The following is a 25,485-nucleotide window of genomic DNA, read 5'->3' as shown; positions in this document are numbered from 1 at the left end:
TCTCTCTCTCACTCTCTCTCTCCTCTCTCTCTCTCTCTCTCTCTCTCTCTCTCTCTCTCCTCTCTCTCTCTCTCTCTCTCTCTCTCTCTCTCTCTCTGTCTCTCTCTCTCTGTCTCTCTCTCTCTCTCTCTCTCTCTCTCTCTCTCTCTCTCTCTCTCTCTCTCTCTTTCTCTGTCTCTGGATTTTTTATTATTATTTCGAAACCATTTCATTTTAACGAGGAAGTTTGTCAAGACAGTGAATAATACAGTGAATGCAACCTATGCCAAAATTTCGGCTATATACGGAACAGCGACCATCAGCAAAGTGCCGTATAAAACAAATAAAAAGAAACAAACTCGAAAAATTTCATTGATAAAATAAATTTTTAAACTAAAATGATAAATAAATTTTGAAAGAGTCTCGCTTTGCCTATAACCGAAATATCTGCTTAAATTGTATTCATTGTGCTTTTCACTGTCTTTACATATTTCTTCGTTATCTTCTCTTATTTGTGTGATGGAAATGCAGTGTGGTTTTCGTTAGTGTTTAAGCCTTGAAGGGTTGAAAAACCAACTATGGGGGAGACCCAAGGAGACAGACTTCACACACACACAATGAGGCAAGTGACCCTCTGAAAGCGTGCATTTGTAATTATAAGAGTTTAGGTACTTGGAATTATCGAATTACGGTTCTAGAAATGCTGTAGCCATTACAGTTAGGAAATATAACAGGTTTCAAATGCAGAGGCTCTGGCAGAGTACCCACAGTAGATTTAACAGAACTAGTCGAATTCTGTGGGAAAGGAAAAATCTCAACGATTTTATGATGTGAGACCAATGTGCACCACATATCATGAGGAAGTTCTAATATAAATAAAAGAGCACCTAAGACTCTGAAGTACCTGACTGAGCAACCCTTCCCTTGTGCCACCGAGACTCGACAGCCACTCTCATAACATGAAGAAGAAAAAGATGCTGGATTTAATAGAAATTTCTTCCCGGTATAAAAGATTGGTTGGAGAGTAGCGTATGGCCGCTCTCCCAACATCATTTTGCCACTGAATTATAATAGTCGGTTTCGTTCTATCTCAACAGCATACGAAGCAAAAAAAAATATGAAGAAAACAAAATCAGTGGAAATGATGGAAAAAAACCCATAAAATTTACTCTCTGATAAAGAGAAACCAAGGAGGATTGGAGCAGGGAGGAGGAAAAACTTCCCAAAAGTAAGAAAATCATTTTCAATCAAGTAACCACCATGAACATATGGAGGAAAAGTAGTAAATAAATAGTTGGTAGTCTAGTATCTCTCCTAAGAGATAAATGTCGGAAGACCCTGATCGAATTGGGACAGCAAATATTGGATAAAATTCAGCTATAGTTACAAAAGCAAAAGCAATGATTTGTTCCTGCAGAGAGCGAGATAGTAATATTTTCAAACAAGAGGAAATGCGAAATTCCCTTGGTCTAAAAATGTATAGAAATACGAAAATCATTAAGAAACAGTCGAGATCATTTTTGATCATCAGTTAAGCTTGGTTCGTAGGATTCGATTTATAAGCCACATAATCCGTTTAACAAGGGTATAAAGGCTAATTCTTGGATCCATAAGTCTTATTTTAGTTCTTTTAGATCTATATAGAAAGAGGGAGGTGAATTAATCCTCTAAGGTCTCACCATTAAAAATATGTATTTGAGCAATTAATCTATAGCAACCAAAACAGAAGTTAATTACTGGCTTAAAAAGAGAAAATTTCAAGGTTCAAACTTTCCCAAATTTTCGTCAGAGATCCATATAGTCATTACAGAGGAGGGAGTCTTCAACTAGCCATCTAACTTCTTTTCAAGAATATGTTTAAGCAGCCGTTATCACTAGTAATCAATCGGTAGCGAAAAATGGTAGATCCATTGGGTCAATGCACAGTAGGGTGAGTTCAACTAGCCCTCTAGCTTGTCTTCAGAAATATGTTTAAGCAACTCTGAACCAGTAGCCAAAAATGGTAGTTGAAAAAATGAAAATAAGGGTCACTTCCTAGGTCCGAACAGTTAGTCGAATTTAAAGCCTCATGTTTAAGATGGTTTAAGCAGGTAAAGGCTTTGAAAAAAGAATTGGGTATCTGTATGATAGTTGAAATCTGAAATACCCAGATGAGTTAGCTCGCTAAATAAAAATGAGTCTGAAAATCAAACCGTTCCACAAGATAATAATCATAATTTTAGATTTAGTATTATTTAGGTTCTTGATCCCCAGATGACAAAAATATTGTGTCTATTCTTTTCATTTTCAATATAGAAATCATTAGATTTCAACATCCTTCCCTTATTATGAACATGTAATGGGAAGAATTCGAAGCTATGAACCCTTACAGGGCGAAGATAAAAACAGGTAAAACATTATCACAAACTCGTTTTTAGAATCCACCCAAATTTAAAGAACCCGATTATCTTAGTAATACGAAACTTAAAAATTTTCGATAATAATTTTTAGCCTATAACGAACTATACCAACATACCCTTATTATGACCACTTGTGCCATTGACAGGACCGACTTCATCATCAGACACTACGTCCTCATAATGATCAAGATCCGATATATTCGTATCATCTAAAATGGAACTTGTATCAAAACTGGTAAATTTATGGAAAACCAGTGATAGATAAATGAACTTGCATAAAGCCAAAATAACTATCAGTCTTCAAGGAATAGAATCTAAACATAGGAGCAACGAAGTAGATTACGGTAAAGATTCAAACTTCTGATTATAAATATAGAACAATGAATGCCCACTCCCCCTTTTAATTTTGATACCAGTAAAGGGTGTTTATATTAATAAGTTGCTGTTTTTTCGGTACACATTTTCACAATGAAAACGTAGAAATAATTTTACTGGTTTCATGAAATATTAATTCGAGTAGAAAATAAAATGGTAAATAAGGTAGAATACATAAAAAGCAAACATCAAATATATTAAAAGAATAAAACAACGCGCCTTAGATTTATATATTCAAGAATAAAATAATAGTAAAAATTAACAAAGTTAAGGGGAAATTAACATAAGACGCGTCAAATATATCAACAATTATACACCATGAGAAATATCTTGAAACGGCAAAAGTAAAAAAAAAAGAAGAAAAACAAAGAGACCCTGTTGATACATTTTATTTTTTGTATGGTTTCATTCGGCCTTCGGGAAAATTATAACGATGATTTATAAGGAGCCTGGTATTTCCTCCAGGTTGATAAACGGGGAGGTTCCACAATTCCAACCCTTTATTAATGTTCAATAAAATATTTTTCTAAACACACATTTTTTTAGCTTTTTGCTTTAATATCTTTGTTTTGATGTCAAGCATTGTGAACAGAATTACGATAGTTTGCAATTTTGGGACATTCATGTCTTCAATTTTGCTCTAAACTTAAGTTTATTAAAGGATTTATATTTGGAAAATAGTCCTTTTAAATGCATTAAAAAGACATTTTATTTCAAAGGTAATTTCCAGTTTTTAAAATCATCTTCATGCAAAATGTCGTTAAGAGAAAAAATACCTCCTGTAGTCGTTTGAAAAATATCTGTCCTTCAATTTCTATATTAAACAATAAATGCAACCCACGATGAAAAAAGATGCTTCAGAATAGAATTTTCAGTTACTGAGGATTAACAGTATTGAAAATACCAAAAATCCACTAAAGTTTCCAGGCTTGGATATTACAGTACCAAGGACAGTGGAAAGTAATCTGTTTATTTAGATTGGTTACGAGGAAGCTTTAGAAGCAATTGGGAACCTCTTCTTTTTCAAACAGTTCGTGGTAACGAACTGTAGTAAGGAACGACCCGGCTCAATAGTAACCAAAATTCTAAGAAACGGAATTTTGATACCAATAGTTACATCAAAAGAATCGCATTTTAATGCTGATTTTAAATATATAAGTTTCATCAAGTCTAGTCTTGCCCATCAAAAGTTACGAGCCTGAGAAAATCTGCCCTATTTTAGAAAATAGGGTGAAACAACCCATAAAAGTCATAGAATCTTAATGGAAATCACACCATCAGATTCAGCGTATCAGAGAACCCTATTGTACAAGTTCCAAGATCCTATCTACAAAAATGTGGAATTTCGTAATTTTTGCCAGAAGACAAATCACGGATGCGTGTTTATTTGTTTCTTTTTTTCCAGGGGTGATCGTATCAACCCAGTGGTCCTAGAATTTTGCGAGAGGGCTCATTCGAACGGAAATGAAAAGTTCTAGTGCCCTTTTTAAGTGACCAAAAAATCGGAGGGCACCTAGGCCCCCTCCCACGCTCATTTTTTCCCAAAGTAGTCGGATCAAAATTCTGAGATAGCCATTTTATTCAGCATAGTCGAAAAACCTTACAACTATGTCTTTGGGGACGACTTACTCCCCCACAGTCCCCGTGGGAGGGGCTGCAAGTTGCAAATTTTGACCAGTGTTTGCATATATTAATGGTTATTGGGAAATGTAGAGACGTTTTCAGGGGGATTTTTGGTTGGGAGGGGTGGGGGGCTGAGAAGAGGGGGCTATGTGGGAGAAATTTTCCATGGAGGAATTTGTCATGGGGGAAGAAGATTTCCATAAAGGGGGCGCAGCATTTTCTAGCATTATTTAAAAATCCAATGAGAAAATAAACATGAAAAAGTTTTTTTTCAACTGGAAGTATGGAGTAGCATTAAAACTTAAAACGAACAGAAAATATTACGCATATAAGGGGTTCACCTCCTCCTAATACCTCACTCTTTACGCTAAAGGATTTTTAGTAATTTCAACTATTTATTCTACGGCCTTTGTGATTCAGGAGACAAAATTTAAGCTTTAATGCAAAGAGTTATTGACGAGTGGGCGAACCTTCTCATATACGTAATAAAAACATACGAACATAGAAGTTTTGTTACGTAAGCTAATTCGTAAGTTACGTATATCTTTTACTAATGAAAACGTTCGTAAAAACTAAAAGTTCTAGTTGCCTTTTTAAGTACCCAAAAATTTGGAGAGCAACTGGGCCTCCTTCCCCTCCTTTTTTCGTAAAATCATTCGATCAAAACTACGGGAAAGCCATTTAGCCAAATAAATAAATATGCAAATTTCGCTTTAATTATTCATCTGCGGAGAGCCGAAATCAAAACATGGATTAACTAAAAAACGTTCAGAAATTAAATAAAAAAACAAGTTTTTTTAACTGAAAGTAAGGAGCGACATTAAAACTTAAAACGAACAGAAATTACCCCGTATATGAAAGGGGCTGCTCTTTCTTCAACGCCCTGCTCTTTACGCTAAAGTTTTTACTGTTTTAAAAAGTAGAGTTGAGAGAAAGAGTCAAACTTTAGTGCAAAGAGCAAGGCGTTGAAGAAGGAGCAGCCCCTTTCATATACGGGGTAATTTCTGTTCGTTTTAAGTTTTAATGTCGCTCCTTACTTTCAGTTAAAAAAACTTGTTTTTTTTTTATTTAATCTGTTTCAGCAAACAAGGGCTTTTCAGTCACGACTATTCACCCTTTTCCTTTTCATTCGCTTTGTGAGCTGAACAAAGCTACTGATTCGGTTGCTTCTTATTTATCTAGAATTTGCTCAGATTTCTTTCAGTAGATCTTTTAATTAGTTCTTTGATTAGTAGATTAGTAGATCTTTGAGACAGATTAGTAGATTGATTAGTAGATCTTTGAGTAGTTCAAATATAAGAAGATAAACACTGAGTTTTGAGCTCTGTGTGCAGGTGTGAGCAGGTGTGTGCTCTGTGAACTCAGTGTGAGTTTTGAGCTCTGTGTGCAGACAAGTCAGATAGACTCTTAGCTGATAGTGAGATTTTGTGGTGTTTGAAGCACTTTAATAGTTTACATTGTAGGATATACTGTGCAGACGTCAGCATATTACATTCAAATAGGTAATGGTCAATTGTTTCATTTTTTTTTTAAATTACAATGCCTGCAAAGAGGGGAAGAGGGAACATAGCCACTTGAATTAGGGAACTGATATGAAAACACCTAAAAATTTAGTCCATTTGAGCGGGACCGAACTCTATGATAAATCTTAGAAAGGTGCTTATTGGGGAAGGGCGATAAAATTGGATTATTCTTTTTTAACAATACCTCTGATAATCTCCAGCGGTATACCTCTCAAATGGGGATTGGTCTCCCACTTGGCTGGTCAATATTCAAAGCACTGTTTGCAATTTCATCCACCTGATGCTTACCAGTTATATCTGAGTGACTTGGAAGATAATGAAGGTAAGTTCTTATGCCTCTTGAAGCAAGATTATCAATAATGAAGACAATGAAATGTGTCTAACATCTTTTACTGAGAAGCTGAAGACAGCAGCTATAGGCTTGACAAAGAGTTAGAATAAACCATAATATGTCGTAAATTCGTAACCAAAGGTTGACTATTCATTGAAATTCTCTAGTGCCATTACTGGCACCGGGGATTTCTTCTGGGTATTGGCATATTCATTTGCAATGTCTCTATACATGGATGGGTTTCTTAACCAGTTATACAGGGTTTGTGAGCTATTGGCTTCAATTTTGTCAGATAATTTATCAAAAGAGTGCTTCTTCTTTCATTTATTCTTGATGATCCACTCTCAGTAAGCAAAAACTTAGTACTTGTTGGTTTTCTAAGACCAAATATGAGACGGATTATATCATTTTGTGTTGTTTCAATTTTTGCATCAGGGTTTTCGTACAAGCACCATTAACAATAATCCCATAATCAATATGGGGTCTTATATGTGATTCATAAAATTGGAGCCACATTTTCTCATTACAAGGTGTGAATAGTAGTCTTTTTATTATTCTTATTTTTCTATAGCATTTTTTATTGTATTTGTGATGTGAAGGTGGAAATTAATTGTCAAGTATGAGACTTAGGTAATAAATTTGATTGTCCTCTGGAATAATTATTCCATTTAGAATTTACCTTGCATAAACATTATTTTGGTTACGGTGGAATAGGATGATTTTCGACTTGGCGGTTGCAATGGGTAAACCAGAATTTTGAGAAAATTTCTCAAATCGGAAAAGTGACTTTTGCAACTTTAAATGTGTAATCTCGAAGGTGTTGCCAGTTGCCCATAATACCAGACCATCAGCATATTGTAAATTGGTGTGTGAGAGGTTCATATCCCAGAGAAATAGGGAGAAGAGGAGGCAGCTCAGGACTGCACTTTGTGGAAGACCTTTGATTATTGTAGTTTAGTGTGAGAAGGCTGAACCTACACCAACAATGAAACTTGGATTTTCTCTGAAAGATTTTTATAAGGGATACTAGCTTGGGGTATAATCCAAGACTTGCAAGCTTAGCTAAAAGGATCTGGTGGTTCACATTGTCATAAGCTTCTTCAAAGTCTAGGAATACAGCAACTAGAACATTATTTTTAGATAGGAATTCATTTATTACATTTGTTAACAGTATAAAAGCATCTGTTGAGGAGTACTGTTTCCTGAAACCAGTTTGAGCATGAGGGATCATATTATTCTTCTCAACGAACCAAAGGAGTCGATGGTAAATCATTCTCTCCATAATTTTTCCCAGCACAGGAGTAATCCTTATAGGCCTGTAAGACTCAGGGTCATTTTTGAGTTTATTTTTCTATAATATTGGTAGGAGGGATGAACATTTCCAAAGATTGGGGAATGTGGATGTGGCCCATGCATGATTAAAGCGATTTAGGAGTTCCTGTTTATATTAGGAGTGTGTTTGGGGATTGTTTTCCAGGGTGTTGTCTTGGCAATAGTATGATTAGCTGTATTTGTTAGTAAGGATGCCAAAATTTAGCATGTGATTCAGCTTTTGCAAGTGAAATATATGATTCATGGGTGAGACTTGTGATTTCACGATTAAGCTTATTTTTGAGTATAGTCCAATCTGCTTTAGTGTTAGCCTATTTGGGGATATGTGGCAGAATTTTAGCTGGTTCATTTAATGAAGAAACTATGCCAAAGTGGTCAATGCAAAAGTTATCAATTTTCTTTATATAAATTTTATTCAAAATATTTATTGACACAATTCGTAGGTTAATTGTGGAAAATTTTCCGCTTTTGGGGTTAAAATATGAATTTAAATTTGGAGGGGTAACAACTATTAATTCAGAATTGTTTGATATCAAAATTTCAATAAACTTATCAGTTTTGTTTGCTGGCTCACCCTCCCCTCACGCAAGGCCGTGGGCATTAAAATCTCCACAAATAATTATGTTTTTTAGCATATTATAATTACTTATATAAGTGAACAGATCCATGGCATCCGTAGTTTGGCCGTTAGGGTTATAAAAGCTTATTATGTAAGTTGTGGTATTATTCAGCCTAACATAGATTCCAATTGTATCTACACCATTTAAAAATTCTGGAAAGTTAATGCCACAAAATTTGATATTATAATTTGTTATTAAAACTACACCTCCTCCTTTTCTCTCTGATAACCTATCCTTTCTCAGGATAGCATATCCTGGAGACTTTATTTGATGGGTCTCCTGAAGGCAAGCAATATCAATGAAAGTATTATTCATACAAGATATTAGCTCATTTAACTTATTTTCTGAAAGTGATCTTACATTCCACTGAAGTATTGAAATATGCTGCTTTGTTGCTTTAGTTGTTTTTTTTTTTTTTTTTGCGAGTGTGTGTGAACGTATAACTTTGCTAGGAGTAAAGCAAGATCCTTTCTTGCTTGAATAAGCATGTGATTGGGTAGGTAGATGTTTGCCAATTCATTTATGATTTTTGCTTTCTGTGGCTGTTGTAGGTTCATTGACTGAACTGCATTAGTTTAGTGTAAAGAGACATATATTAGGTGTTAGCTTGTTAGGATTTTCATCCGGCTTGTCATTATCTAAGGGATTAATTCCTGGTAATGCTTCTGATTTATTTCTACTTGGGAAAGGTGGTCAGACTAACCTCTTATCAGACGAACCTCATTTTTACTGAAAAAGATCACCATCTGAATTTTATGGTATCAGCAGGCGCCAAATTAAAAAAAAAAGAAAAAAAAAGTGGTGTTAAATCAGCAATTGCGTACATATGACATCATATCACTTAAAAAAGTACAGAATTCCTTAAGGGTGTAGTTGTCTTAGGGACAAAAGATCTTTAATGTTTGTATTAAGTTTTTTGCTAATTCGTTCTGCTAATTTATTTTCACGATTCAAGTGACAACACCGGCGAAAATGTCGTACTTCCTCAAAACTTCATAATTTTGAAAGAAAAGTTTAGGTTTTCAGGTATAAATAAACCCGGAATGGGTCTAGTTTAGGTTTTCAGGTATAAATAAACCCAGAATGGGTCCAGGGGGGGGGGCAAAAAATACTTCTATATTGAGTTTCTTTTTGTAAGATTTCATCTCACAGCTATATACCAGAGGCAACGCTATAGCCTTGCCTATAGTAAAGGCCATACGGCTCGACTGTTTTATTATTATTTATTTATTTTTTCCCAGAGGCATTTCATATGGAAGGGGTCGTCGTATAAACTTCAAAAGGGGATCATTCAATTGGAAATCGGAACTTCTTGTACCCTTTTCTAAGAGTAAAAAATGATTGGAGGGCAACTAACCCCCCCCCCTCACACCCTCTTTCCCCCAAATACATCAGATAAAATTTGAATATAGCCATTATGTTAAAAATAGTTCAAGGATCATGTAAAAAACACTCCAGGGTCGACAAACAACCCCATGATCCAGGAGCAGGCGATGTATGCCCTGGAGGCATATTTGGTTCTTATAGGAGGGATGCTCGGATAAACTTCAGAAAGGGCTCATTTGAGATGAAATTGAAATATCTAGTTCACTTTTCAGAGTAAAAAAAGAGATCGGAGGGAAAATACCCCCTCCCCATGCCCTTTTTTATCCAAACCGATTCTATAAAAATTTTGAGATACCTCCCCCCCACAGCCTGGGGGAAGGGTTATAACTTATGCCATAGGGGTATATAAAGCTTTCAAGGAAGAAGTGGTCGTATAAACCTTGGAGAGAATTCAAATGATTAAAACTCCTGCCTTCTTTTCCCCAAATCCATCGGATTTGATTTTTGAGATAGTCATTTTGTTTAAGCCAAAAAATCGGATAACAAAACTCCAAGGTCAACACAATCCCCCAGAGCCCCGGGGCAAGTGTTGTATGTTATGTCCGGGGGGCATATGCGAGGGTTCTGACAATGGTTTAAGGATCAGATAAATCAAACTCCCCCTCCCCACTCAAAAACTTACGAATGGTATTTTATTCCAAAACTTAAGCGAGCTGACCCCTGACCTTCTCTGCATGGCCCGACTCCCATCCAAAAAAAGGTCAAAATATTTTATTCCAAAACTATGGAAAATCACCCCTGGCCCTCAATGGGCCAAACCTCCCCCCCCCAAAAAAAGAAGAAAAAAACTTATTAACAATATTTCATTCCAAACCTTATGGGAGCTGACCCTCGGTCCTCCATGACCCAGTACCCCTCCCTCTCCCAAAAAAAATCAACACTGATAAATCATAAGAACTGACCCCTGGCCCTCCCTCCATGGCCCTACCCTCCCTCCATGGCCCTACCCCCCTCCAAAGCAAAAATAATTTTTAACGATATTTGATTCAAAAATCATGCCCCCCCTGAGCTGACCCCTGGCCCTCCCCAACTAAAAAAATTCCATGCCCCTCCCCAAACAAAAAAAACTTTTAAACGACATTAACGATAATCTATTCCAGGAATCATGGGAATTCAGTTTAATTTTATTAGCTCTTTCAAAAACTGTTCAAGGCACCTATATTCTTCACTGCAAACAAGAGCATGGCTACTGCCAGTTTCCCTGACGGTAAGACCATAAGGCCAACTGCATATTTGGCGCTTTACTACAATAAATTATATTACACACATCTTCCTTTTTACTTATTACAACATGAAAAATAGAATTAAAAATTGCAGTGGAACCAGGTCGGGATTTACCAATAGGCCCACTAGGCCTTGCGGTTTCCACTATTCCCGAAGTTTTGGGGATTTTCCTGAAAACCTTGCAAAAACGAAGCGGCAAAATCGCTTGGGCCTATAAGCGTCAAAGCTTTAAATCTGTCCGTGGGTGAAACAAAATCTTGAGCCTGTGAGCTTTAAGCAATTAATATCATTATTTACAAAATATTAAATTTTATTTTATTAGTTCTTGCCAAAACTATTAATTTAATATTGGAACAAAGAATTATTTTGAAATATGGAATTTTGAAAAATTGAAACTTTGGCAATCAAAAACGAACAGAACTTAAATAAAAAAAGTTTCTGAAAAAGAAGTTTTCTATAGGAAAGTGAAGGCCATATTAAACTTAAAACCAGAAGAATTAGAAACTTACTAGGCAAAACCCAAAGTCTTGTTTGTAGAGACTTTTGTTCGTTTCAAGCTTGATTTGCACATTCATTTTAAGTTTCACTCGTTTTAAGATTTATTTATTCATCTATATTAGTACCTATTAATATTTGTTTGCTATGAATGTTTATTTAATTTCTGCTCGTTTTTGGTTTATTTACACTTCAATAGAAAAATACATTTGTTCGTTTTAAGCTTGATTTGCATACTCAACTTAAGCTTTGCTCGTTTTAAGATTTATTTATTCATTTATAGTAGTACCTGCTGTATGTTTTTTTTTTTGCTATGATTGTTTATTTAATTTCTTGTTCGTTTTGGGTTTCATTTATTCTTAAATAGTAATTTCTGGTCGTTTTGAGTTTGAGTTATAGTAGGTTTCTATTTCTTCTGATCTTAATTTTAATACGGATTTTACTTTTCTTTAGAAAACTTCTTCTTCGGATACTTTTAATTAATATCTTAAAGACAAACTAGGAAAATGCTAAATTTAATTTTTAATAAGAAAGTCCTGCATAGACATCATTGGTAGTTGCAGGCTCCAAATTACTTAAAAGCCATGGGTAAAAAAAAAACAAAGAAAAAAAAGAAGCAACAACACAACGCACCAAACAGTTTAATAAATTATCGTTTCCTTCGAAAGTTTAATAGTCCTTGAGTATCAACAGATGAACTTGAATCATCATGTTGAACTTTACGGACAAAAAGCGTTATCAAATGTAACCGATCAGCTTTGCTTATTGATGTCACTGTTCGACATGGCAACACTGACAAAATCGTGGTACTGCCCATTCGAAACAAATAAAAGAATTTTTCTTTAGAAAATTACAGATTTCACGTATAAATGGACATAAGGTGGATCTACGAGACAATAAAAAAAATTGATGTCAGTGTCCATGGTACTTTAAGAACTGCCATAAAAAACACCTACAAGACTAGAAAAATAGATAATAAAATGCACAAAGGACATGCTTTATATAATTTTTCCGCAAGAAGAAGGAATCACAAGGGTCAGTACCGAGAGCCCTAAAAAAAAGTCTTCTGAGCCATTGCTGGAACACAGGGCGTCAAATCAACATTTCAGTTGCTGAGTCTTTTTTACAGGGACAAGTAGCAAGCTTGTCGCCCAGCCTCGTTGTGGTGGGGACTCAACCCCCCACTGCCAAGCAGAGCATCAATCCACTGTGCTACAACCTACTGAAGCCTACTGAAGAAAATTACGGCGGGGAACGAGATAAAAAAAAGACAAAGATAGACAACACCCTATAAACCGAGTAAAACGTAAAGAGAACTAAAGAAAGGACAAAAAGAAAAAAGTCACCGTCTAACATTCAGCAACTTTTGAAAACCAAAGCCATTAAAAGTGGCCTAATGATGCAATAAAAAGCAGTTAAGGTCTGCTCGGGTATAAACTTAAAAACAAATACCTTCTAATTGAGATTTTTGTCTTTCATATTCATCACATCGTAGATTTGCTGCACTTAATTTCTTGTTTTTAGAAATACATGGAGTCAAACGAGAAACCTCTATTTTCTTCCATTCTTCAGAAGTCATTGTCTTCTCGTCCCCTTTCCATACATAAAAGCTTCTATCGCCCAGCTGTAGAGTTGCTGCCCGGAATATTTCAAGGGGCCTGACTCTAGAAATTAAGAAAGTAGATTAATTAGGTTTAGGGCAAAGTGTTTCAAGCCCACTGACAACTAACAGGACCTAAAACTCACACGAAATGTTTTTAAAATTCAACAGCCAGCTAGCATCTTATTGTAGCTTTCCGTTTGTACGGAAAAATTAATCGTATTAAGCTTGTATAGCAAGACAAATCTGTCAAACAAATGCTAATTTCTGGAATAGAATTGTCAAAATTACTTTTTTCATAGCAATTAGTCCCATTAGACGTAAGAAGCACTGAATTCAGCTATTTTCAGTTTGCCCTTACAGATAGGAAATTTCCAATCTTTTTATTAACTATGGGTCATGGTCATGAAGTATATGCATTAGGAAAGCGGCGTAAAGGATTTAGAAGCGCACTCTAGGTGCACAAAGACCGGATTCTTAAGAACAATTCACTAGGTAGTCGGCATGAGAAATGATAAAATCAGAACACCCTAGGGAAAGTAGGGTTGGTAAATTAGCTTAGATATCTGGCAATTTTTTGGAAAAACCCTAAAGTGGATTCTGGGCAGGGTCTGACGGAAAAAAAAAACCTTGGCTATTCTACTTTTTAAACATTTGCTACACACACCATCTTTAAATATAACACTACCCAGGTAAGTGGAGCTATCTACTTGATTGATTTTCTTGTTACATAACAATATCTTTTCATTATCAATTACTACTAGTCTAAAAGACTCTGTCTTCGTAACAATAATTTTCAAACTTGAACCCTATTCACTAAAAACTTCCAAAAATTCTTTCATTTCGCTCATAATTTTTATCTAGGAGACTCAAATCATATCCATAATCTAAGTCAAGGAGAGCTAGCCTTTGCTAGCTCTCCTAGACTTTGCGATGTTTTTTAGAGTGGATTCCATTGAAATAATCCATATAAACGGGAATAGGACACAATCTTACTTAACTCGTACTTCCAGACTGAACCAACTAACCTTACTTCTTACCTTAACTGTAGCAGTATTATTCACATACTTAGCACTAATCACTTAAAAGTACTTATCTTTTATACCATAAAACGATAAGAAATACAAAAACTACAGGGTAACTACAACAAATTGACAGCTCAACAGCTTGTTGTGAAGACATTTACAACCAGCACAAGAAAGAATATGGATGATGCAATTGATGTCATCTTGCACTGGCATGTCCTTAAAAATACAGTGGAATCTCTCCAATTTTGTGCACCACAGCTGCTGCACGATCATGAATTATGAAGGTTCAGCTTTGTTAGAAGGGTTTGTTGTTTGATTTTCTTGTTTCCTTTTTAAGTTTTTATTTACTCCACTTTCTTATTTGTTTTGTAAGAGCGGGCAGATGTGCAGCCATATTTCTGACCAAATTTGCTTGGAAAACAATATTCAAAATCAAATACAAAATACGCAAAACAAATAGTTGTAAAAACAATTGAAAAAAAAATCTTACTTTTTGACTTCATCTCCTTGAATTTCTACTGGAGGCAGTTCACCCATTCCCAACGCATTCCCGGACCCTGACTCAGTTTTTGTATGAGCTTGACAATTCCATTTTAAAATCAAACTTCTAACACTAACTTCTTCGACGAGTAATTTCAACTTCTTCTTCTTTAAACTAGCTCCGTTGCTAGTCTTATGTTCACCCTCTAGTACTTCAGCAAAATCTAATGCCTGAACGGGTCCAACTAAGATCTGGCCAGGATAATAGTGTACTCTCCGAAATTCACATGTCTGAAAAAGTGTAAGATCTTTTATAATCCCCTTTTTAAAGCCTTACATGGGCTATGACTGGATATGAACGAAAACTGAAAAAATAGCCTAATAAAAATGAAAAACCATGTTTAATATACAAATTGTGGCCAAATATCTAGAGGACTAAACCAGAGGTGCAAACAAATTTCTATGGAGATGATAACGTTTCTTTCAAAATGTTTCAACGGACCATAATCTAACTAAACGCTGATATTACATGCAATAATACATGATAAATAAAAATTGTAAAAATCAGAATGAACACATTAATACATTAATGCACAGTTGACATGGAGCATTAACATTGAGCTTGAATCGAAACTAAATTTAGCAACATTTATCCTATTATAACAAATTAAGAAGAAAAAAAAATTGTTCGGGATCCAAAGTCAGGTCAATGTCTAGGGGGACTAGACCAAAGTGAAATCTAAGTAACCTGTATGAAAAGACAACTAAACAGCCATTTAAATGCAGGAACAGAAGATAAAACCTTTAAATGAACTATAATTACACAAAACGCAGCCAAAATGCAATAATTCATTAATGCAGAGTCAGAATTCAACAGTGATCATCAAGTAAATTTACCTAAACTGAATTTGTAGAAAAACAACAACGGTCCAATTCTAGTTCCTTGATCCGAATTCCTACTGCCTTAAAAGAACTCTCAAGAGAAAAATCTTTAACACCGGGTGTAAAAATAGACAATTTGGCTCAATAGTTAAATTGGTTGATTAATCAGAAGATGAAGGGAAGATAAATGTTCAGATCTTGAAGAATTAAAAAAGGTATATATTGAAATTAAATTAAAAGACAAATATTCGGAATTAAAATTAATAGCAAATTTGAAAGTTGAAATCAGCAAAAATTCCTACGAATAAAGAAATAAAAGCTGCAACGGACAGAAACTACAATGAACAATGAAGCCAGATTTAGAAAAACAAAACAAAAAATACAACATAGGCTTTGGCAACAAGTCGGTCCGCATCTAGGATTTAACTCGTTCAGCACCAAGTCGGAATTTAGATTGTTCTTAATTCCGGTCAAAACCTGCCTGCTTTTTTTAGAACCTCGATTTAGGACATCTCTACTCTTTGTCCTGATTCATTCCACGGCTTGGACTTCACTCATTTTCACACAGAGTAAGAACATATCACGTTTCTGCCCAAATGTGGACCGTTGCACCACATCAAAGAAAATAGGCAGATACGACTTGGCTTGTTTTGCGCTGAGTCAAGCCGTGACTCCTTTTTACACCGGGTCAAGACGTAACTCATTTTTGCACCAAGTCGGAGCTTATCTCGTCTTTCCATTGAATCAATCAAAAGCTTGTCCTAGGCTCATTTTCCGCAAAATCGGGACTTAATTCAGTCTTAAAACACTTCACCATAATTTCATATCTTGGACTTACTGGGGCAGCGCCAGGAGGGAGCGAAGCATTTGGTTGTTTTGGCATTTAGTAAGGATTTCACACGTTTTTCATCACGTTCCCAAAATCTCATAGCTTGGACTTGGCTTATTTTTGCACCAATTAAGTAATTTAGGTCATACTAGTACCGAATAACGATTTAGCATGTTTTTGCACAGAGTTAGAACCTGGCTTATTTTTGTACCGAGCCAATCCACAGTGCATTCTTTGTTCGGAGCGGTCAGGAACATGATTTATACCACCAATCATGCTGGTTTAAATTTCTTGCCTTTTCTGTGAAGAATTAAATAATTTAAGCCCCTTTCCCTCGAACCGCGTAGGTCATGTTATCACTGAAAACACATTTTGTGACATCTAATTTTTGTGAAATAGCTACCACAAAATTTTAATCTGATTAGTATGATAAAACATCCGTTTTATCATGATTGCAACGGTAGCTGCATTCTAGTAAAGAACAAACCTTGGCCTATAAAAACCAAAATTAATTAAAGATTGTGCTAAAGATGCTGTCAAACACATGTTAGGTTACGAACATGTAAAATGAAAAATTGAAAGAATCCCTTTATCAGACAATACAGGTAGGTATGTGTCAGAAGACATTGAATCTGCGTTAGTAAAAATAATAAAACGAAACCTTTTCTTTTTTATTCAAGAGGATGAAAGTACTGATGAGTCGAGGTCATCAAGTCTGGTAGTCATTGCAAGATGTATGAATAACGATGTGCTTCAGCTGCTGCTTAGCTATCCTTTCACTGAAAAACTTACTGGTGAGGACATGTTCAATGCCATTGAAAGTCGTTTCAACCAGCATGAAATCGGCTGGGGACACTGTTGTGGCGTTTCTGCTAATGGCGATAAGTCAATGCCTGACTGTTACAAAGATCCGAGGAGTCGCTTCAAAGACATATGTCCCCGTCTTTTCTGGAGTCGTTGAGCTATCCATAGACAAAGCCTAGCTTTAAAACCCCATCCTCATTCATTGAAAGAAGTTCCCTACCGAGCAGTCAAGAGTTACGAATTATATCAAGGTAAGTGCAACAAAATCAAGAATATTTAAAGTGTTATTTAAAAATATGAATAGCCTACATGTCAAATGCCTTTTTTATATGGAGATGCGATGGCTACCTCAAAGAAAAGTACCCACGAGGTTGTTTGACATTTTTCAGAATTTAATAAACTCATACCGGATTACAGAGCAGTTCCATAATATTTTCAAAGTATTTGACAAGATTGAGTCCATGAAAAAAAATCACAGCTTTGGGAATCTTGCCTCATGAAAAACCAGTGTGAAGTTTTCGGCAGACTTCATAGTTTTCTGATGGAGAACAATTTCAAAACTATGAGAGGAAGTGAAATTTGATATTGTATCACGCATAAAAGCAGTTCAAATCTCATTCAGGAAATACTTTTCATCCATAGACAAAGCCTAGCTCTAAAACCCCATCCTCATTCATTGAAAGAAGTTCCCTACCGAGCAGTCAAGAGTTACGAATTATATCAAGGTAAGTACAACAAAATCAAGAATATTTAAAGTGTTATTTAAAAATATGAATAGCCTACATGTCAAATGCCTTTTTTATATGGAGATGCGATGGCTACCTCAAAGAAAAGTACCCACGAGGTTGTTTGACATTTTTCAGAATTTAATAAACTCATACCGGATTACAGAGCAGTTCCATAATATTTTCAAAGTATTTGACAAGATTGAGTCCATGAAAAAAAATCACAACTTTGGGAATCTTGCCTCATGAAAAACCAGACTGGGACACTGGGACACAAATGACGACCGGGATACTGGGAATATAAATGACGACCGGGACACAGGGACACAACTACAATGTGAATATCTATATTCACAGGTGGGACACAGGGACACAACTACAATGGCGCGTAACTAATATGGCGCGTAACGACTTAGGCGCGCGGGGGGGCTTAGGCGCGGGGGAAAAAAATCACAACTTTGGGAATCTTGCCTCATGAAAAACCAGTGTGAAGTTTTCGGCAGACTTCATAGTTTTCTGATGGAGAACAATTTCAAAACTATGAGAGGAAGTGAAATGTGATATTGTATCACGCATAAAAGCAGTTCAAATGTCATTCAGGAAATACTTTTCAGAGCGAAATAGTGAAGAGAGCTGGATTTCAAATCCCTCTGATCAACCCTTTTTCGATCAGGCAACCAGCTTGCCAATCTCAGATAAAGAGGCTTTCAATAGCCCAGTACTTGCTCAGAGGACATTTTCATCCTATGCATTTATCAAGATCAAACATAGAAATAGACTTGATACAGCTCCAGATTAAAGGCTCTACCTCTCATCACTTAGTCTGGATTTTTAAAAAGCTCAGCTCGAATATCCAATCCCAAGGATCCCATTGAGAGTTATTGACTTTTCTGTCCTTAAATGCTCATGCTAAATTGTTTAAAAAATAACAATGCAAAATTTTCTGTTACTTTGAAATTATACTAAGAAAATGCATCCAGGTGAAGGTTTAGTATCGTTCTCTATGTTCTTTTTCATCTAATTTTGTGGGAGGTACTTCGCGATAAGACTTTCTTTAAGGGATGAGGGATTTGCAAAACGTTGGAAACAACTGCCATATAGAGTTACAGAAGTGCTCAACTGCAGAAAGGACATAACAAGGGGGGGAGGGCTAGCCCACCAATCAATTTCTTCCCTTAAAAGGGTCACTTGAGCTTTCAATGTCCGATCAACAAGCAATCTCCAAGATTTCTATGACCTTTCTTGTAATACAAAGCATCCAAAAAAATGAACAATACGCAAGGCATAAGGCACACTTGTGTGCCATATCGACACTTAATGTGTCGATCCTGCTGAGTCAACGATTAAACCTTGATGATTTGAGACAATTCCCTAAATAGATTCAACTAATTGTTGATCGAAATATATAAATCATGTCTATTTGCAAACTTGGAGTTGAGAAATTGGAGTGGGCACATGCCTAACAACTTAACATAAAGATTTCAAATCAAATATATCAAAAATTTTTGTATGATTCTCATATCATTAAAGATGTCTAGTTTTTGCTAAAAAGTGCGTATTAGTCATTTTTAAGTAGATCATAAGCATAATTCGGCTCCTTATTCCTTCTGCTGTGCTGATCATGTCGCCATTGGAGCCACATTTTTGTATATACCTACCGTTCTGATTTAAATAAATATCTTGAAATTTGATCTGATTCCACGTGATAGCTTTTGATGCTACTTCCCAAACCATACTAATATTTCATACTAATTCTGCTTAGAATGACCAACCTTGACTGGCGTAAAAAAATGTAAGCAAAAAGACAAAAATTAATCCTTGTAGCCGAAATAACAGCGAGAGAGAAGGGAGTAGTCAGGTTCATTCCCTCTGCGCATGGAAATTCCAGATTAGGCTGCTTCGGAATGACCAATCCCAGAATAGATTTTTCATAATGATTTTTCCATGCCTACTACTATACGACAAATGACAAAAAAAGAAGAAAAAACCTAGCATAGCGTGCCACACAAATGATTTTCTGTACTTACATTTTGAGCTACCCCATTATTCATTAATGGATATTAATTTGGGCAGGGCAAATGGCAGCCCTGCCATACTTATGCGTATTATGGACGTATATGGGAGGACGTATGGCAGGACATATTATGGACGTATGGGCAGGGCAAATGGCAGCCCTACCATACACATGCGTATTATGGGTGTATATGCGTATATGGCAGGCAGGTTGAGGTTACTAATACTCCAGCTTGAAGTTGAATCCTTTCAGAAACAAAAAACAACGAAAAAAAAAACTTACGCTTTTTCTCTTATCCGTAACATCCTTGAAGTGACTTGCCATCTTTTGATCCATTCTATACGAAACCTTTTGCTCCGACCTCGCAGTTATGGCAATATTCACTTCTCTAATGACACCAATCCATCCTTCATAATACACGGCTATGTTCTCAGCCCATTCCTGTAATGAAGACCGCATATAAATAAAATACAATTTATTTAATGAAATCAAGAAAGCACATTATTTCCCGTCAGGTTACTCAAAAAGCAGATGAAAAAACAAACTCTTGTGAAACAAACAACAAAATCGATGTTTCTGAAAAAGTGTAGAGGGGTTGAATCTGAGAGTGCAAAGCCTTTTACTATGGGATAGGCAGCTGCGATAGGAGGGGTAAGGATTCTATCCTTGACGAGTTTTTTTACTTTGAGGCTTTTTGCGATTTTTTAGTAGCTAAAGGTTTGTCTTTCGTATTTTCCAACTCACGGAAAGAAATTATTACCAAATCAGTTTCTAAAAGTCTATGAATTCGATTCAAAATTATTTTCTTTTTTATCAGATTCAATAGCCAGAAATTACTAATTATTAATTATGATATCCAATCGTCGTCAAATGAACAGATGAAAAGTTTATCAAAATATGAAAAAAAAACATTAAACAGCTTTGTTAATTTTGCAAAGAAAATTAGTTCTATTAATCTGTGTTTGACATCCCAGTAAAATATGTGTTTCGGTTCACCTTTTTTAGAGACGGAAAGGAAAAAAGTGTCCTTCATAAATCAATGTTTTGTAACAGCAAGTTCAAAAACACGCACAAAAAAAAGAAAGAAAAAACTGCCCGAAAAAAAGAACTGTTGCTAAGCACGTAAACTTTTTTTTTAATCTTCTTTTGATATTTATCTATACTCGTTCTCTCTTGAAGAAGATATATTACTTTATAAAAAAATAATAATAGTAAAAAAGTGGTTTAGAGAATTCGATTGTGTTACAATTAAATTGATAATAACGATTGTTAAAACCAACAGTTTCTATGTAGTCCCAAAGAATTTCTGGTATTTTACAAAACTTCCTGAAATTATAGAACTTTGCTAGATTTTAAGAATTTTCAAGGATTATTTTGTCCTTTTTAGTTTTTTAGTTATCTTACAAACATTGTTGACTCTGGGTTATCTTCACGAAAATATTTCCAAAATCCCTTTGAAGTATATCAAAGACCTTCCAGACCTTACGCTCTGCATACCCAAGTGAGCATAAAACATAAAAAAAAATGCGCAAAATGCTAAGAGATAAATAAGGAAAAACGAACCTAGCATTTTAATAATATTACAAGGTTGCAGACATTGTAAACTCTGAGGACTCGAGTTCAAACCAGAGTGACGCAAGTTTTCTTCTCAGTTGGAGTGGCGGCTCTTGAGGTGATTAAAGAAAAGTATTTAGTTTGCTTTAATCAATTTACAAATTCAAATTCAATTTTTATTAATATAATACGCATAACAAATAAAATACACTGGGTCCCCACGGAGAGACAGAGCTCGTGATTGTGACCCCATCAATATTTACAACATAAACAATATTAGTTGAAGATCCAATACCCAAGTCAACGGCCCACCACACAAAGCAGAAAAACAAAATAAAAATCACAGTAACAAAACAATCAAACAAATGTGCACAGAGAATGACATCATGAGTAATCAGAGACGATGAATTTAAAAAAAAATAAAAAAATTAAAAATAAAAAAATAAAAAAAATTAAAAATAAAAAAATAAAAAAAAATGACAAATAAAATTGAAAAAAAAGATAAATAAAATAAAAAAATAAAAAAATCCATAGAGAAAAAAAAGATTAAAAAAGATTAATGGTGAAAAGTTTCTAGGAAAAAATTTAAAAGTTCATGTCTTATTATATTAAATGATTTAGTATCATCATAAATAGTATGAAATTTTCTCCATGCGCTTGTTGAACTAAGATCAAAGTAATCAAAGTAAGAAACCAAAAGCAAAATATCAAAGCTTGTAAAGGGAACTTTGATCGCAAAAAAAAAAGTTGTATCAGTCCTCAATTGAAGTTATTATTGTTATGATAGTGTAATACTTCGAGTCAATCAAGTACTTTATTGTCGACAATCTTTAGATAAAGCAAAGTGAACTGTATGATTTTCCATTCTAATGAAATATAGGCTATAGACTTCTCGGGTGCTTTGGTTTGCTGGCGAAAGATAGTATCGAAAACTGAGAATTATCCACTGATCATTTACCAGTACTTGCACCAAATCTTCACTTTTGGTGTACTGCAGAAAGATATTCTGATCAGCTTTTTGATTTGCTGGAGATGGATAGAATTCAAAACTGAGAAAAATCACTGATCACTTACCAGTATTGGCACCAAATCTTCACTTCTGACGTTTAGAATGACCTCATCAAAGCCAAAGATCCTGAGGCTGGTTGTGACATCAATAGATTTGCAGTAGCCAACTTTATCAAGCCCACGTTCTAGTGATGAAACGACATCTCCAGGCATTAGGGATCGGTCAGTCAATTGAAGCTTAAATAAATAGATTTCATATAGAATGCTGTACTTTAGAAAGAATAAAAAACACACAAATAATTTATGCTGCATTAAGGGCAGTGAATCTTACGACAAAACTGAATGGGAGATACGTCTTTTTTAATGCGTAATTTTGAAAGACTCTCAGCCTCAGTTCTGTTTGCTTCAGGTTTAGAGCAAAAGAAAGAGAATGAAAAAGTGGTTGGCAGCCATAGGTAGTATTACCACCTACGGTATATATGTGCTACTATAATCTATATACAGTTAAGTTGCGAGGTAAATTAAAAAACTATCTGATATCACTTTATCCGAATGGCGTATCTCGCGGAGGACTTGAAGCATTTACTGACACCTTCAAGGATTTTGACGCAAGGGAGAGGCAAGTATACAATAAACTAGGACTTGGAGAAAAGATTAGATCAAAATAAAAATACAGCATGTGCATACAGTATAGCGGTAAAGTAAAGTATAAAGTAAGAATTGTTTTCTAACTTCAAACTCTCCAAATACTTTGGATGAGACAAAACATGCTATGAGAATAAGACAAAACAGGATTATTCTACTGTGATGTTTGGAAACCAACTACACTTTTGATGCAAAAGTACTCCGGAGACATATTGCCTTCAGTTAACTGGTGTTTAACTTCACCTGGCTGTCTGGATGTTTCTGAAACTTGCCAATTACAGTAATGATATACTTTATTGATTTGAAATCTGTCCAAGATAACTCAGAAAATGTAAAAAAAACATATTTGTTTCTTGGAAATGATATTAAAAATGATATTCACAAATTGATATGAATAATATTGATGTTAAAATGATTGTATATCAAAATGATATATCTGCAACATCTCCGGAACGCCACTAGGAAAAGTTGAAACTTTCAGGTAGCGTAGGAGACAGAAGAGGAGGTACAGGGGATTTCGAGTTGGGGAGGGGAAGCAGCTAAAAACTTTCTGTCTCCAATCCACTTAAAGCTTTTTACAGTATAAGCCCCTATAAGAATTCGAGTTTATTCGCGTGTTAGTAGCAAGTTAAATCAAAAGACAATTCGTGTTGCCCGGTAACTAACACAGCATATCTGCAATATCCGACAATGGCCTTGGATATTTAGGCTTCAGGATGGGGACAAAGGATAGGATCTAAAGTTTTTTTTTGCACTAGGAGTCACTGTTAGACTACAATCCATTTCCTATTAATTCATTTCCTATTAAAATGTTAATTCATTTCCTGTGAAGTAGCGATGTAGACCGGAAGAACCTATGTGCACCCAGGTATCAAAACAGTGCATCTGCAATATCTTGGGAACAGGATTCGGGGATCAAGATGAAACTTTCAGGAGGTGTTTGGGGGGGGGCAAAGTGGACTTCAAATTTCGACTCGGAGGGATATTCAGAATGAATGGAAAGAAACCGCGTAAACAGGTTTCCGAAGTGGCATATTTGCAACATCTTGGTAACAACAGGAGCTGAAACTTTAGGGGTTTAGGGAGGAGAGAGAGGTTGCAAGGGACTTAATATTTTGTAATTAGAAGAATAGAATGTGGGGCGGGCACAAAATTTGTTTCTGCTCTGCCTGAGAGTTTTGACACCATAAGCCCAAGTGAAACTTTCAATATATTCACGCTGAAGTAGTGAGGTAAATCAAAAGACAGCATATTTACCCATGCTATGACAATAGCCTCGGGAACACATGGGGGGAGGAGGTTGACTTAAAACTTTCAAGGAGTGTTTGGGTGGGTATGGGGACCTTCAAATATTGTGTTTAGAGAAAGGGATAAGAGTAACAAAACGTTTTTAGCTCTTAAGATATTGGTTCAACCAAAAAAAGACCAACAATTGGTTCTTGAAAGCGTAAAACTTATCTCCGTCAGCGATAGAGTGATGGAACCCTTGTGCACAGAAAAAACATTTAGCGATTTGTTTCGGTGAAAAATAGACCAAAAACCTTTTGCTTTGCTTGAATATGTAGGGATTGTAATAGTTTGTTCAGTTCAGTTCCTTTACTTTGAATATTGCAGCTTCTTCTTCTGGGTATGCTGTCTATACTACGGTGGGTGGGTGGTCGTTGTCTTGCCCGATGCAAACGAAAAGACACTTGTGATATGTCAAATTTGGAGGAGACATAATCCTCCAGACATAACTTGGAGGAGACAAGTAGACTGACTGCACATCTTGATTTTTTCAGTAGCAATAACCGGTTTGTGATCCAATGGCTTCGGTACTACAAGAAACTCAACCACTTCTCTGGAAGAAGTATCCTTACTTGCTTTCAGCTTATCCTCCACAGCAGTGGTTATATCAGTGCCTGATTCTTTAGAAAACAAAAGTTTGTAACCGACTTTTTTAGAGTGGCCATATGTACATTGCAGTTATTTCAATTTTGAAAAAGGTACCTTAGCGACTTGTAGCTCTTGCAGGACTGCTGGAAATCCAGCACTTTGTTCAATTGGATAATGATGTACGGATGCTTCCTGCTAACATTTTTGAGCTGCTTCATCAAGTTCAGTTGTGAATGTTCCTCGGAATGCTTGAGACTTCTTTAAATACAACTATAGACTGTATCTACTTCTGCATGCTCGAGTGACCTGTCTCAAAGTATACCATTGTTGCTTTCAAAGTCTAGGATACTTATGAGGTACTTCCTGCATGGTTAAGCTCATGATTGAAGTTTTGTTCTGTCGCACACATGAATCCGACCAAGTTATAATCTTGAAAACATAAGGATAAATGGGCAGAATTCTTTCAACCATCAAGACGACACCACTTGCTAGTTCGTTCACTCCATGATGTACAATTTTCTCAGGCCAGAATACAAAGTAAAACTACAAAGAAGGCAACAAACTAAACCCCAACAAAGGGAGGAGTAAAGTTATGTGATAGCGACTATACAGTTACGAAGGAAGTCCTAAAGTTAATCCTCCAGTAAGCAACGAAAAATGTCGCTCTCACAAAAGCAGGCAAAATTAACTTACGATAAAGTTGTATTGTTGATTTGTTCAGCTGAGAGGCATCGTGCGATGAAACAAATATACA

At 35.6% G+C, this 25,485-nt stretch overlaps 1 protein-coding gene across 1 annotated transcript in view; it reads right to left on the bottom strand.

Moving 5' to 3' along the window:
* Positions 1-25,485, bottom strand: part of LOC136027029 ((E3-independent) E2 ubiquitin-conjugating enzyme UBE2O-like) — a 97,457-nt gene that overhangs the window by 51,518 nt on the left and 20,454 nt on the right. Inside the window, exons 4-8 of the mRNA XM_065703947.1 lie at positions 22,278-22,448; positions 19,932-20,090; positions 14,406-14,686; positions 12,740-12,951; positions 2,495-2,587 (exon numbers count right to left, since the gene is read on the bottom strand). Of these exons, the coding sequence (XP_065560019.1) occupies positions 2,495-2,587; positions 12,740-12,951; positions 14,406-14,686; positions 19,932-20,090; positions 22,278-22,448 (916 nt within the window). The remainder of the gene's footprint in view (positions 1-2,494; positions 2,588-12,739; positions 12,952-14,405; positions 14,687-19,931; positions 20,091-22,277; positions 22,449-25,485) is intronic.

Source organism: Artemia franciscana, chromosome 1, assembly GCF_032884065.1.
Source record: "Artemia franciscana chromosome 1, ASM3288406v1, whole genome shotgun sequence".
Classification (NCBI taxonomy): domain Eukaryota; kingdom Metazoa; phylum Arthropoda; class Branchiopoda; order Anostraca; family Artemiidae; genus Artemia; species Artemia franciscana.
The sequence above is the reverse complement of the archived record's forward strand: the minus strand, read 5'-3'. Positions and strand labels throughout refer to the sequence as shown.